Source organism: Megalops cyprinoides, chromosome 10, assembly GCF_013368585.1.
Source record: "Megalops cyprinoides isolate fMegCyp1 chromosome 10, fMegCyp1.pri, whole genome shotgun sequence".
In the NCBI taxonomy this organism is placed as follows: domain Eukaryota; kingdom Metazoa; phylum Chordata; class Actinopteri; order Elopiformes; family Megalopidae; genus Megalops; species Megalops cyprinoides.
The window spans coordinates 5,626,027-5,640,942 of record NC_050592.1 but is presented as its reverse complement, the minus strand read 5'-3'; the positions used below and the strand labels follow the sequence as shown (position 1 = coordinate 5,640,942).

General features: G+C 48.1%; 1 protein-coding gene across 1 annotated transcript; it reads left to right on the top strand.

The window, feature by feature from the left end:
* Positions 1–301: 301 nt before the first annotated feature.
* On the top strand, positions 302–2,915 carry LOC118784355 (transmembrane protein 200A-like). Its single transcript, XM_036538566.1, has one exon. The coding sequence runs from the start codon at positions 302–304 to the stop codon at positions 1,640–1,642; it is 1,341 nt and encodes a 446-aa protein (XP_036394459.1). The 3' UTR covers positions 1,643–2,915.
* The last annotated feature ends 12,001 nt before the right edge of the window (positions 2,916–14,916 follow it).

Here is a 14,916-nt window from a genome sequence, read left to right as displayed (position 1 = left end):
CCATCTGTATAAATGGATAAAACTGTAACTGATGTAAGTCTCTCTGGAAAAGAGCATCTGCTAAATCACAATAATGTAATGTAATGTAGATATCCAGCTGTATAAATGGATAAAATTATAACGGATGTAATTTGTTCTGGAAAAGAGCATCTGCTGAATGACAATAATTTAATGTATACATGGATAACGTGAAAAATTGTAAGCCACATTAATTGCTCTGGGTATAAAACACGTCTGCTGAGTGAGGCATGTTGTAACATGTCATCTGTTCTTTGTCCCCTCCCCAGTCTCCCGTTAGGACATGACCGCCGCCGGGGGTAGCGGAGAAGCGAACGGCATGGGGACGCAGGAGCCCGGAATCCTGCCCCAGGCCCCGCCCTCTGGCCTCCGCCTGGCTCGCTTCGGCTTCCGCGGCCGGAGGAAGAAGAAGGAGGGGGTGATCCAGGGGAAGCTGCGTATCCGCTCCCCGCCGGGAGCCTTCCTCATCCTGGGGGTGATGGTGGTCGTCGTGGGAACGGCCGTGGCGGTGGCCGGGTACTGGCCCTACAGGGCTCACCGGGCGGGTGGGGCCGGGGGCGGGGCCTCGGGGGCGAATGGCACCCGGGTGTCGGCTGGCGGGCGTGGCCCTGGGGCGCGGAGCATCCTGTCGACGAGCGGCCTGGTCCACAACGACCGCATGAAGCTGCTGGGCCCCATCATCATGGGGGTGGGGCTCTTTATCTTCATCTGCGCCAACACCATGCTGTACGAGAACCGCGACCGGGAGACACAGCAGCTGCTGGCCCAGGCACGCAGCGTCATCTGCTCCATGTCGGCCGCCGTGCCGCCCGACGACGACCTGCCGCCGGCCCCCCGCGACGCCGACTTCCCCTGCCACTACCAGTGGGTGACCAACCTGGCGCCGGCCGACCTCAACATCCGCTGCCTGGAGGAGGCCGCGGGCTCCGAGCCGCTGCTGCTGCAGGTGCGGGCCGGGGAGGGTAAGTGGGCCGAAGGTGGGGGCCGCCCGCCCGCCGGCACCCTGCTGACCAAGGCCCTGCACCACCAGGAGTCCTCCTCACCCTCCATGTCTCTGCGCTCCGTCCACTCCGACTCCTGCAACTCCAGCCAGATCAACTTCAACGTGCTGACGGGCTCCCCGCTGGTGGAGCGGAGGGTGGTGTCCAGCACGGGGGCGCTGGCCTTGCCCCTAATCAAGCTCAACAACTGTCTGATCGAGGCTTCCCCCTCTTCCCGGGGCAGCTGGGACGCCCCTGCCCTCCCCAGACGCTCCTACAGCCTGAGCAGCAGGACTAACCCCCGGGAGGCACAAGTGGGCGGCGCTGGCCAGGACCCCGCCCTCGCTGTCGCCATGGCCACCGCCGACAGGCCGACATTCCTTCCCGAGCCGCTCAGGAAGGACTACAACTCGGACGTGTGCCTGAACATGGTGGGGCTGGCGGACGCCTGGTCTCCCAGCCCGAGTGGCGGGGTGCCTGTGGAGGAGCGGAAGCACCGCAGCTGGCCCCGGCTGGACCTTGGCAGCGCCAGGAGGTACCTGAAGCTGGAGAACAAGGAGGACTCTGTGGACAGGCTGCTGGACCAGCTGGAGCAGCAGTACTCTCAGTGGGATAAGGTCTGCGGCTCCGGCCCCTTCCAGTGAGGACTCCAGAGGCCACCGTGTTGGTCCGTCCTGCGACGGCCATATTGGTAGGGGCCACTTGTCAAAGCCATGTTTGCTGGACGGGGAAGGACTTGAGTCAGCTGGTTCAGCTGGTGAGTTTTGTGCACTCACTCTGGATGGAGGTGTGGCCAAAGGGGAGGGCGGAGTTCAACGGAAGCCACACCCCTCATTCCCCGGTCCAGGCCGTGCACTCTTTCACCCAATGGGATGTAGAGCAGAAACATTCTGAGGATGTGCTTTTTTTGTGGGGAGTGAAAACAAAATCCTTGTTTTTTTTTCCAAAAAACGTGACACAATGCTTCCAGATAAAGACACGTATTAACCGAAGTCCCGGGAGGAGGTTAAATAAGATCGCCGTGGTGGATGTCATTTTTTTTAGAAAGCCTGTTTGCAAAACAATACCGACCCCATGCTGTCTTGAGTCACGCAGGAAACGGCTGATATGACGATTTGTTTACAGGAGAGCGGTCTGCCTGTCCAGTAATGGGAAGAATGCAGTTGCTTTCAGTGCCAAAATGCTGAGTGGTCACAGAACAGGAAGAGCATATTGATGGGATATGTTTTTAATGGAGCTCTGTCTTCACTGTGAAATCAATTTAAAAAAAAACATTTGACTCAGAAGCCAAGAACCTGAAGTTATTGATAGCTTTTTGACACATTGAGCCCACGTGAAGCAATGAGAGGGGCACTAACGTATAGTCAGAAACAGGTAGCCATTGGCTCGGTGGAGGTTTATTCGTGGACCACAAATAAACAAAACACTGTGTGTTTTCCCCCCTCCTTTTTTTTAATGTGAGCGATGTACATAGGCTGTCCTTTCAGGGTCGTTTGCGGCGATGTGCATTATTAAACTCTCTCATTGATTGCCTTTCACCATTGATTTGGCCGTTTCCCAGAATGCAACCCTGTCTCCGCCTGTAATCAACAGAGGGTCTCTGTGGTAGAGGACGCAGAGTAAAGGCAGGAGTATCCCCAGGCTTCATTATAAGGAGCAAAACGGCATTTTCATGCATAGTACTGAGGACGGGTGAGCACCCCAGGGGGGTGAAGCTATTCCGGCAAGGCAAGCTTTTCCACACAGGTTTACAGAATGAGGATTTTTTTTCTCTCTCCTGTCAGGTTGCTTTTTTGTGGACAAATTGTATTCCAACTGTATTCCAAGCAATAGCTCAAGTTTGACCGAATGATCGATTGGTCCTGTCAGGCCGTTTGGAGCTGAAGAAATAAACTACACAACGCTGGTGTTTGAAACAAGGGGGACGTGCCGTTGTGTTGTCATTTGTTTTATTCACTCTCACAAATGCTTTGCTGCTCTCCTTGTCAAAAGGGGACCCCCCCCCCCCTTTATGACCTGTAGTATTTTCTTTTTCTTTACTTTTCTACATATAACAGAACCCCAAACGGTTTACTTTGTAACCACTCTTTGCTATTTTACCTGAATCAGCCAGACCATAACAAGTTCACTGAGTTTAAAAATAATGCTGAAGTAATTTTCAGAAATATAGCAGAAATAAAAGTAAGGTTTGCATTGGACACCTGCACTTAGCCTCGGTCAGATTTCGGTCGGTCTGTTTTACTTAACAGACGGACTTCATCTGAAATGAGCTACAGATGAGTGCAGGTAGTTAGCTGCATGTCCCAGGCAGAAAGCATCAATGTCAGAGGGCGGCAGCAGCTTCGTCCAGTGAAATCTCGATGGGAAATGGAGAGACGGAGAGAAATTCCCCACTCCTAATTACCCTCAGCGGCACATGTCAGGAGCCAGTTTTGTTTTTTTTATTTTTTTTTTTATTGTTCCTTCCAGGCAGGTACGCAGTCTCTCGTGATCTCGACTCATTTTGCTAAGCTTTTACAAGATGGCTTCTGTGATTCTAACAGCTTGTAAAGTAGGTGAGTAAGGCCCATGCCCCCCCCCCATCCATCCCTGAGGATTATTAGGGGAGTAAAGAGTGGGAACTGAGGAGTAGGGTTATAAGGGTGTTTGCAATTTCATTTAATGCATCTTGTAGTTACACAAGTATGCGCTACTATGGCAATTTCACTGTACTTGTGTAGTCCGTGTGTTAAAATGGGGTACTCCTCCGCTCACTTAATGGAACTCGCGCCTAATGTGTCTGCCATATTTAAACTGTAATTTATGACATTAGGTACTGTGTTTATTTATCTTTTAAAAAGCCACAAGTCCGCAGGCAGACCAGAGTTCCAGATTGATGGGAAGGGTTTTGAATGCAATCAAAAAATGTTGCACATTATTTTAAGTTGTTAATTTCAAATATATGTAGCCAGTCATGAATGCAAAGTTGTGCCTCACCATTTAAAATTTATCAGGAGGCTGTATTGACCTCAGGGCACTATACCTATGTTAGTTTCCTAGTGTGATGCTCTCCCTCATTACGTAACTACATTAATTACTTGATCATGCAGTGCGCACATTTGGTAGCTTGCTAGTTAAATTAAGCACAAAGGCAGGAGCATTCTTAGTGGCACGACATTCCCAGTCATCCCTTCGCTGAATCACTGCCTTATGACGTGGGTTCAGTTTTAAGCTTTGGAGATTGCTTTTGGTTCTGGACAGAGCATCAGTGTACTTCATCATCAGCTTTAAAATGTAGCTGGCAAGCACTAGCTAAGTGAGTTAGTTACTCCTTACCACATGTCTGAAGGAAGTGAATAGAAAGCTATTACTTGGATGTGGCCTTAGACCTTGTGCAACAAAAAGGTTTTTATACACAATCTACACGACTGACCAATCAGTGTGCCAAATCTGAATGAAATCGGGCAATGCTGTCAGGGGTGCTCTCAATAGGAAAAAAAAATAGAACAGGAAGAAGCGATTAGAGAAACCGTAAATAAACAGCTAAAACGCTAGGAGCTCATCATTCCAGCTGAAAGCCTAAAAATACCAGGCTGTTTTTTTTTTTCTTTTTTTTAAATGGCTCCACCTACCCGAGCACAGACTAAGCAAGCGCAAGCTTAACGTCAATTACAGTGAGTGGACTTGAGGATGAGTTTCCTCTTATCGCAACTGGAGAGAGCCCTCTCTTTGTCCCAGTTTGAGTTTGTATGCCAGTTTAGAACTTTGTGGCAGCAGGAGATTGCATGGTTAAGAGAAGGCAAAGGACAACAGATTTGCCCCGCATTTTTGTACAGAGCAGAGAAACAGATTTGTTCAGTAGGTCAGGCCTTTTAACGGTGACAGAGATGGTGACTCTGAAGGCAGGAGTGTCGTCATTGAGAAGAGCATTTTCAAGGGCACTTGCTCTTGCCTCTGAGGAAATGTCACGAAGACAATTCCAAGATGAGAAAATTACATTCGGTGCTGCTCACGTGATCACGGTATAGGAATTGTCATTGATAAAATGTAGGTCTTACAATACCTTTATGCAGAGGAATGGCATGGATGAATGGAAGAATTATCACAGCAACACTGTGTGTTGAGTTAAATAAGTATATGGCAAGTCATGAATATATAAGTGAATAAACTTCCCAGCGAGAAGATGTCACAGCTTTTTGAAAGATTCATTGTTGGAAATCATGCATATTTTTGCCCATGTTTGCTGTCCGCCGTGAATGTGCTGTCTCAGCACAAAATGAGATTGAATCCAGGCAGTGCTTCTTCCGAGTGGCCAAACTGGGGAAGGTGTAGTTTGAATGAGCACACATGGCCCCTGACTTGAATGCTTTGTTACAGAAAGTTGCGTGAGGAGCTGGCTATCCTCCAATAAGAAGACGAAGACCAAGATTACTCTGACTGGCCAAGTGACTGTGACAGTTTAATGGCTGGTGACGCTGGCAGAGTATCGGAATGAATGAGGAAGCTTATGGCTGTGTATGTAGATGGGTCCAAACTATTCTGGACGGTAAAACAAGTGACGCAGAATGACAGTGCAGCAGGGTCCTCTCACTTACAGTAAGATGAGTGGTGTAAGAAGACTGATGGAAAACAAGACAGGACTGGCTACCCCATGGCTGGACCAAATGAAGACTGAGGCAGTGCACTAGTCAGCTGTTGTTTTAAAAAATAGATGCATGTTTTGTGCATTTAGTGGATCAGCAGGTTTTAGTGATCAGATGCTAGATTTTGCACAGAATTGTTTACTTGGTAGCCACGAATGTCATTTAGCAGATGCTCTTATCCAATGTGGTTAGTATATGCATTTATGCAGCTGGATATTTACCGATGCAATTGTGGGTTACGTACCTTGCCCAAGGGTATAGTGGCAGTGCCCCTATGCAGGGAATTGAACCAGCAACCTTTCAGTGACAAGCCCTACTCCTTACCACTACACCACACTGCTGCCCATCACTGCCTATGACAATGACAATCAATCACGTAAATGATAATCACGTAATCTTGTAGTAAGTGTCTGCTTGAGTCAGATTTGTCAGGAGTCTTGTATATAAGTGTGCCTGCCTAACCTGAAGCCCTCAGGCCAGACTTAGCCAGGAGATGCAACTGTGTTTAGTTGTCCTGACATCTATAGAGAACACCGCTGTGTGACCTGAACTGCCATTCAGCTGGGTAGTGTTCATCTGTATCTACTGAATTAGCAGTCAAAAGTCAGTAACAATATGAACCATCAGACCTGATCAGATGAATCATGACAAAGACAAATTCAAACTAAAATTGCTTTAATGTGCTGCTTTTGTACTTTCTCAGTTCTTTCTGACCACCCTGATGACCCCAGCTATTGGATGTGCTGATACAATTAGGGATCATAAACAGGTTGTGATATTAACAGAGTTTGTCTAAAACAGAAATGTATGACAAGGAGGCCAAAGGGATTAGGAACTGATCAGAAAATAGGTTGGAATCTTAAGCAATCTCACCCTCTCACTCCCTCACCCTCTCACTCCATCTCACCCTCTCACTCCATCTCACCCTCTCACTCCCTCACCCTCTCACTCTATCTCACCCTCTCACTCCCTCACCTTCTCACTCCAGGCCCCTGGGGGAATTTAATAGGTTGCCTAACCCAGCCCACAGGAACATTCCCTCTTGTGAAAAAAGGAGAGAAGCAGCTTTCCAAATGAGTGAAACCTGGCTTTAATTGTTTTAAGCTGTTTTTATAGCAATTACTCCCATGGCCGTGGCTTTATTGGTGTGTTTTTAAGAGAATGAATAGGATGCAGGTGTTTGCTTGGGGAAAAAAAAGAAGTTTTAGAAGATGCTACACACAAAAAAGGGGGTGGGGGTGTTCAGTAAAGGAATTCTTCAGAGCCCAGATTGACACGTTCTGCCTTTGTTCGATACCCAAGAGATTCTACTGTAACCAGGATGAGGTTTCTGACTACAACCCTCTCTCCATTCAGAAGCTATGCAAATCTCCTCCTCAGAATTGACTCAGGATGTCAGCTGAATGCAAGAGAAAACCCTTTTGATGGATTGCTGGGAAAAAAAGAGAAAAACATCAAACATTTCATGGCAGGCCTCTCACAAATCCTTATACAACTGCAGGTTTTTTAGAGGATTTAAGTAAATGAGTTGAAGCTGTCATAATGTACCATGAACATTTACTTTAGCTACCGAGTGAATAAAGGATGCTCTGAGTGTGTAATGGTCTTTCAGCTGAACGGCATTTAGGCAGAAGTACTAAGTAATTTCCCCTGTGCTTTTCAAGTGGTGTAAAGAGTGAAAAGACATGAGCAGTAATGAGAACTGTCTGAATCCACAGATGTGTAGCCGTTTGCTTGTCCCCAAAGCCGGGCACGGACCCTCCTCGGGTGACATCATCATCCCATGACCAGAACCCTGGAGCTCTTCCTCCCCAGAGCTGTTTATGTGACAGCCATCTGACGCACATTGATGATGCGTGCCCATGCTGGGGGCCTCGGGGGATCTGCAAACAAACGACCCCAAACCCAAGGACAAGGTCAAACGCTGATGAAGTGGCAGTCTGCTCCTCCAGTGTGGGCCCCTTTGATGCGGTTGACTGGCTGGGATGTGAGGTTAGGTGTGGTGTGGTTCGAGGGAGATAACGTGCGCACTGTGATGTCTCACCCAGGTCAGAGTGGTGCTGCTGCTCAGAAATGACAGTTTGGAGGAAGGTCGAAAGCATGCGAAGAATCCCCGCATGGCTTTTCTCATCATGATGACCCTGGGGGACACGAGTTAGTATAGCTTTTTTTTTTTTTCGTCTTCCTCTTCGAACTTTGCGTCCTCTCCGTAATTGGGCTGAATCACCTCGGATCAGGAAGGAAAACGTCTCGGGCTGAATTCTGTCCTGCTGCTGCTCTCCCTCTCTGTCTGCCGAGTTGCGTTTTTCACGAGCGTCACAAAGCGTCACGCTCTCCCACGCGGGGCCAGGAACAGGGAGACACACACACGTGGAGTGGAGCATTGCGGACGTGTGTGTGTGTGTGTCTATGTGTGGTTGTGCGTGTGTGTATGTGTATGTGTTACTGGCCGCTGTGCTCCGGAACTCTTCCATGGCCAGGGATAAAGCTCTCCAACGGGCAAAATGCTCTCAAATCTGTGTTTCTTTCATGCTGGAGGGGTTTATGCCGGCTGTCACTTCAGATCCGCTCTGAGCCTTCCAATGAGAGCAATAAACATACACCACACACTCTGTGACTTTCTGGGAACATCCGGCCCTTAGGTGCGCTTTCAAAATACCACGTTCCCTCTCCCTTTGACTCAAAGGCTATCTCATTAGCGTCAAGCATGCAGATTGGGGGGGGTCTTTTATTTTGAAACAAAGAAACTATGAAAAGAGGGCTCCACTCTGGTTCGTTCTGTGTTCCAAACTTGACCAGAGATGGTGGGGTTGTGATGTCCTGATGAGACAAGAGTCTGTCTTCATTGCCCCGGGGGTGTTTCCACCTGAGTAGCCAACTTGCTGAAGCAGATACATTCGTTCCGTTAAGCTGATAAACGGCATACCTTGGAGCAAATGTGTCTGAAGAGGGTAGCCTATTTTGGGCGCACACGAGGGGTGGCATGAGGTCAGTGTGGTTTGCAAGCCCGGCTGTGCAATTTTATTTTTGAAACCCAAATCATCGTGGCTCTCATGCGTAACAGTTGTGTCAGGTCACTTTGGATTAGACGAGTTGAAGATAGCTGCCAGACTCGGATCAGACCAGTCAAATCCATACGGAGTTGCAGGTGTTGGAGAATAGGGCTGCTCTGATGTTGGCCTGCTCTTTTTGAACCACAGGATAGGTAGGATGCAACTGCAGAGGTGTGAACGTGGTGAGATAACAAAGATCAGGTCATTTTTCCTTGGTGTGCATGGATTGTGTAAAAAAGCTATGCTGTGATGCCCTTCCTCCAAACAACATCTACATTCATTACGTTACTGGCATTTAGTCCAGAGCGACTTACATCAGTTACAGGTTTTTTTTTGCAATGCTATCCATTTATACAGCTGGATATTTACTGACACAATTTTGGGTTAAATACCTTGCCCAAGGGTACAGCAGCAGCGCCCCAGCTGGGAATCGAACCGGTAACCTGTCGGTTACGAATCCCCCTCCTTAACCACTATGCTACACTACACTCGTTTACAGGGATATAGTGACACCTCTGCAGTCACACTAGCGGTTTGCAGCTCTGTGGTCATACCACGGAGAGGGAGGAAGAATCAAAGGGAATAATCAAACGCTTTATCCCATCCAGAGAGAGCCTGTTTCTGCTCCGCCAGCGTCTCAGGGTGCTCCTGCCCACCCCCAGCCCTCCGCCCTCCCTGCTAATCGAGATCTCTGCACCCCGGGCCTTACGTAACCGCATGAATTTTGGATAGCGCCGCGCAGACGCACAAGGTTTAGTTTTTCACTCTGCCCGTCTTTTCGGACAAATTATGCACGTGTACCTTACAGCAGACAAACTCTGAGGCTTCTCTAAAAGCCAGGCGAGGGGGTAGACTGAGGCCTGGGACCAAAATTTGTGACAGTTACGTTTCTGTCAGTTGTAGGTGTTTTCATGAGTGTGTGTGCACATGCATTTGCTTATGTTCCCGCGTGTGCTTAATTGTGCTCACTTGCGTGTTTGGGTGAGTGTGTGTGAGTGTGTGTGAGTGTGTGTGAGTGTGTGTGAGTGTGTGCGTGAGTGTGCGTGAGTGTGCGTGAGTGTGCGTGAGTGTGCGTGTGTGTGCGAGTGTGTGCGAGTGTGTGCGAGTGTGTGCGAGTGTGTGCGAGTGTGTGCGAGTGCGTGTGTGTGCGTGTGCGTCTGCGTGTATGCATGTGCACTTGTGTCACCCCATAGTCTGTGCTTGCATCATTAGGCAAGTCCCCTTGCTTTTCCTGTAAGAGAGCTTTTTTTCTGGGTAATATCTTTCACAAATGAACAATTCCGTACCTTCGACAAAGTCACCTTAGGGAGCCTCTGAAAAAGCAAAGTGCGTGATACATACTACTTAGCTATTGTAAATACTGAAGTCATCACGGCAGACTGCTCCAGGAGCTGGTTCTTTTCTCTTACAAATGAGCCACTTGACGCACAATTACCTGCCGTGACATCCATCATCTCCGTATTTACCAATTTCTAGCATTATTATTGGTCTCCTGGGACAAGCGATGGAGGGAAATGAAGGTGCTTCATGAGTATTAGGACGGTGCGATCATCGATTTCCCGCGTTTGTTTTTTTCCTTTCCTCGGTGCTTCGCGTTTAAACTGCTGTCTGGATTTTAAACGGACCCCCTTATGTAAGCGGCTGCAGTTGCTTCCACTTGCTGACGGATCCGTTCCTGCGTGCTCTCTCCGTTTCACCAAAACACAGCTTTCCAAAAAGAAAAAAAAACTCTCCAATCCACTCATGCTCCGATCTCTCCAGCAACAGGCAGCCCACTTCTCTGGCTGACATCCTGATCCCTGCGTTATTCAAACAAAAAATGAAACGGCTCCAAGCTCCGACACGGCGTGCACAGCGATTGTATAACTCATAGGGGGTTAGGGGAAGGGGGGGGGTTGCTTCTGGGTATTGCTTTGTCACGCATCTCATGGTAAAGCTCGATATTGTATTAATGTGTATATATAGACACCGGAGGTCGCGTGGAACCAGATAATGTACACAATCAATTGTGACTGTGGGGCATTTTTTTATGAGAGAGGGCAGTTCATTGCTCTGAAGCCTTTGACTTTGGTGGTGCTGGTGTTCTGTGTCAGCTACAGCTCCACAGCAGAGAGAATCGCAGCCGGGAGGCCTTGGACCAGGTGATTTCTCTCTTTTTGTCACTGAGCAGTCCTGATAGCTCTTGCTGGGATGCTCTTGTGGAAGCATTGGCACGCTTGCCGCAGGGCTCAGAGTCCGCTACGGTGCTCACGCGTGCATTTGTTCAATATACGGGCCTAAAAGCGCACGCATTTAAATTCCGAGCACTTTCGCGAAACCTCGACCCAAACACCAGGAATGTGGAAATACCGTGCGGCAAAGAGAGCGGTTTGCGAGAGCAAAAGGGAATGGGTTCTAAATGGCCGAGATAAGGAGAAATAAGCTTGGGTAATATCCTCTGGTAATCATCCTCGCTGTTTCCTGATTGTGCCGAGTTATGGAGGCCCCTCAGCCCTCCGACAAAAGCCACACCGCCTCATATTGCTTGTGTGCGAGGGAAAGGACGAAGGGGAGGTAGAGCTACACTCTCCTCCTCGTGCGTGTGTGTGTGTGTGTGTGTGTGTGTGTGTGTGTGTGAGAGGAGGATGATGAGATTTAGGTCCTCTTAATGTGGGTATGTAAGAAGGAGTGAAGAGGACGGGGAGATATAGCTGTGTTGCCCTTAACAGCATCTGTGTGCGTGTGTGAGAGAGAGACAGAAGAGGATAGGAAGACATAGCTCCTCATAGTGTGTGTGTGTGCATGCTAGAGGGACAGAGGAAGATGCTGTGAGGAGCAGTGTATTACTCCATGTGTGTATATGCGTGTATGTGTGTGTGAGAGAGACTGGAGATAGTGACAGACTGGGTAGAGAGGCAGAGTGGGTCCAGCACGTGGCCCTGGGTCAGCGGTCTGTTGTTGGATATATCTATAGGCGCATTTTCCCTGATGACATCTGAGTGACTCACAGGCACCTGACGGGCCGTAGAGTGCCGCGGGCGGAGTGACGAGGGAACCCTGACCGACACAGCCCACCCACGCTGTGTTACACCGCTACGCACTGCCTGTCACTGCTGGCGAATGGCACAGCTCAGACTCGAACCGGGGGCTCTTCTTCAGAATGAGCGCCTTAACCGACTGAGCTGCTAGGCAGCCTGTGAATTTCCTAAGAAAGGCCAAAAATATATCTCAGATTCCAGGGTGCTTGACTGGGAAATCATACAAAAGCTTTCATTTCATGGGCAAGAACAAATTAAATCCACACTCAATCTATGCGTTGCGGTGGTTGATGCCTGAGCATTCATCTGAGAAGGGAGTTTTCTGTTGGATTTTGGCCCCATATTTTACTGTCTGTATATTAGTTTTTTGGTCTATGCTCTAGGCTGGACTCAAGAATGGGGAGTTCAGGCATGGGTTTGGTGTGTGACGTGCTGAAAAGTGAAGCATGAACAGTGTCTCATCCAGCGTGTAAACGCTGCATAAAACTTGTCATTCCTCAGCTCATCCTGTGCCATGTTTTTCCTGCTGAAAGTTTTGTGAAAGTGATTCACAATTACATTAATCATTACAGCTCTTGCATAACAAGCTGGAAACTCTGGCCTTAGCCCTCTCCTGTCTCTCTGTGGTCACATGCTGGGTGTTTTTTTTTTTTTTGGGAGGATTCTTGAAGTTGTGGATTCGCTCCAGCCGGCCTCTGTACGGGTTGCAACATAAATTAAAGCATCCGTAAAGAAAAATGCTGAAATCAAGAAAGCAAGGGAAAGAGAAATCCCTGCAAACAGCTGAATGGGTTCGGAAAGATATGAGGCTTATGCCTGAGCAGGGATTTTTCTCTCTCTCTCTCTCTCTCCCCCTCTTTGACACTTCATCAGAAAGTGTTTATTATTCTCCTTTGCAAAGCAGCTGAGGCAAACATTTCGCGGCGTCCCAGCGCCGCTCGGCCGATCCCCGCCGCCGCCGCCGTATCCGCGCAACGCACGCAGTGCTGAGGAGTAACGCGGTAATGCGCAGCACATTCGTCTTAATGCGGGGCCGTCAGCGTCGGGGAACGGTGAACAGCGCAGTACATCATCGCGGTGTGAGAGAGAGCCGTTCGTGCTGCTGGAAGTGAGGAACGATCCAGAAGTACACCTTATATTAAAACTTTATTGCAACACCCTGCTGCTGGGTTATTTACCACCAAGTAACCGTGATGTGATGGTGTAGGTATTCTTTTGTGTGTGTGTGTGTGTGTGTGTGTGTGTGTGTGTGTGTGTGTGTGTGTGGATAATGGGTGGGTGGGTGTGCTCAAAAGTCTGCGTTTAAAAGCCTGAAACAGGGTGTGGGTACTGACACTGTTAACATTTTCTTGGACCCCCCTCTTACGCTCTCTCTCTGGTTTTTATACATACTGTGGCATACTCAGTCACACAAACAAAGGACAGACTTTAAATCTGTCCTGACTTTGAGTAATACACACAGAGTTTGGTTGTTGTGGACTCGGAGATACTGTAGCTCTACTGGGGAGTAGAAGCATGAGGTCTGAACCTCTCACTCGGGTCCACGCTGTACGTTGGTCTTGAATCACAGATGCAGAAGCACCCACGTTTCAGAGAAGGGACAGAGGAAGCAGTTATACGCCCCCCTGCCTTTTCTCACTCCATCTCCTGAAAGCGAGAGCCCCCCGGCCGGAGCTGCAGGACCAAATCTGACACACTGCAGCTGGAGCGCGTCAGAGCAGCACAGAGCCGGACTGGAGAACACCCTCATCACCTCGTTATATAAGTGACAGGCTGAAAGAGTAGGCTGAAAAGTAGCTTTAATAACAAGGCTGGGGGGAGCGGTAATTACAGCAGGAATGTTTGACTCAGTACAAAGTTGGACCAACATCTCCAGAGGGACTTTTTTTCACCTGGTGATGTGACGCAAGGGCAAAATGAGAAATGTTGTACCAATTTTTTTGAGAGGGGCAATATTGTTTTTTTTTATCTACCATTAATGACAATGTTGATGTGTTGTAAAATGATATAAACTCAGCAAGGAGAGTATTTTTATAGCAATAAGGCGATTCAGCTCTCAGTCCATTACATAAAAGGTCGGTTGTTTTTACACAAGTAATTACAAGAATTTTTCCCAAGTGATCTTAACAAGCACAGATCTATCCTGAAATTTGTGCCATCTTATCTCCTATTTTTGCGCGCTTCAAAAAAAGCTCTTTTTCTCAGCTCGTGAGACATGCAGAGGTTGTATTTTTGCAGGTCTTTGATGAGCAACATCCCCTCTCAGTGTAATCCTCCTCTCTTCTAGTGAGGTGTCCACAGCTCCATCCTGGCCGAAAGGCATCCATTTAGATGCTTTCAAAAGCCATCCGTCCACGACCTTTGACCTCCAGGACTCCCCGGGAATGGCCGGCCTGACAGATATGTGGAGTGCAGGCCAGATTAGGGACAGAATAAGACACTGGAGGCACCACCTCCCTCTTTATCTAATCTGACTCAGGAGTTTAGCCTGCTTTTAATCCATGGAAAAGCCGTCAGTCCCCCCGACTTTAACAGGCCCGTGACATCAGTGGCTCAGAAGCGATCTGTAATTACTGTTATTTACATCATTTTTTACACGTTCTGCATGCTGCGCATTCATGCGTTTTCATTTTTACCATCTATAAAAAGTGGTGGCCCAGCTGGGATGCAAACACCACAAGAAGTGTGAATTTACTCCATGAGCTAGTGGTTTTAATCGCCACTCCACTGCAACTTTAACCAGTACTGCACTGCTGTTTACCTAGGTCTACAGCTGTATTAACTAGTATTTTACAAGTGCTTCAACCAGTTTTCCAATGCTACCAGTAAACCAAAAATCAGGTTGACGAGATGGACTTCACGTGACATCTCTGGGCCCTTCAAATGATGTCAGTAATTACTGCAATACATTTTTCTTTCTTTTACTTAACCAGAAAAGTGAGGTGGGTTGAAACATTGAAGGTATTAATTACATTAAATGTCAGTACCAAACCATACAACCATATGTAAAAAAAGGCACAAACTAGAAGCACATTAAAAATTTAGTATGCACAAAATTTCCCTTGATCCCCTAAAAGAGAATTCTTTCTAAGCTTAATCCTTAAGGGGCAGCTTTCTGTGTGCATGCAGGCTCATACAAGAACAAGCATAACTGCCTCACTCCCCTCACCAAAAAAAAAACTACCAAAAAGTTTTCATCAAACACATTTAATATACAACCCATAAA

Bases quoted from the DNA above. Each gene is read 5' to 3' on its own strand.
- LOC118784355 (XM_036538566.1), top strand. From the start codon at position 302: ATGACCGCCGCCGGGGGTAGCGGAGAAGCGAACGGCATGGGGACGCAG.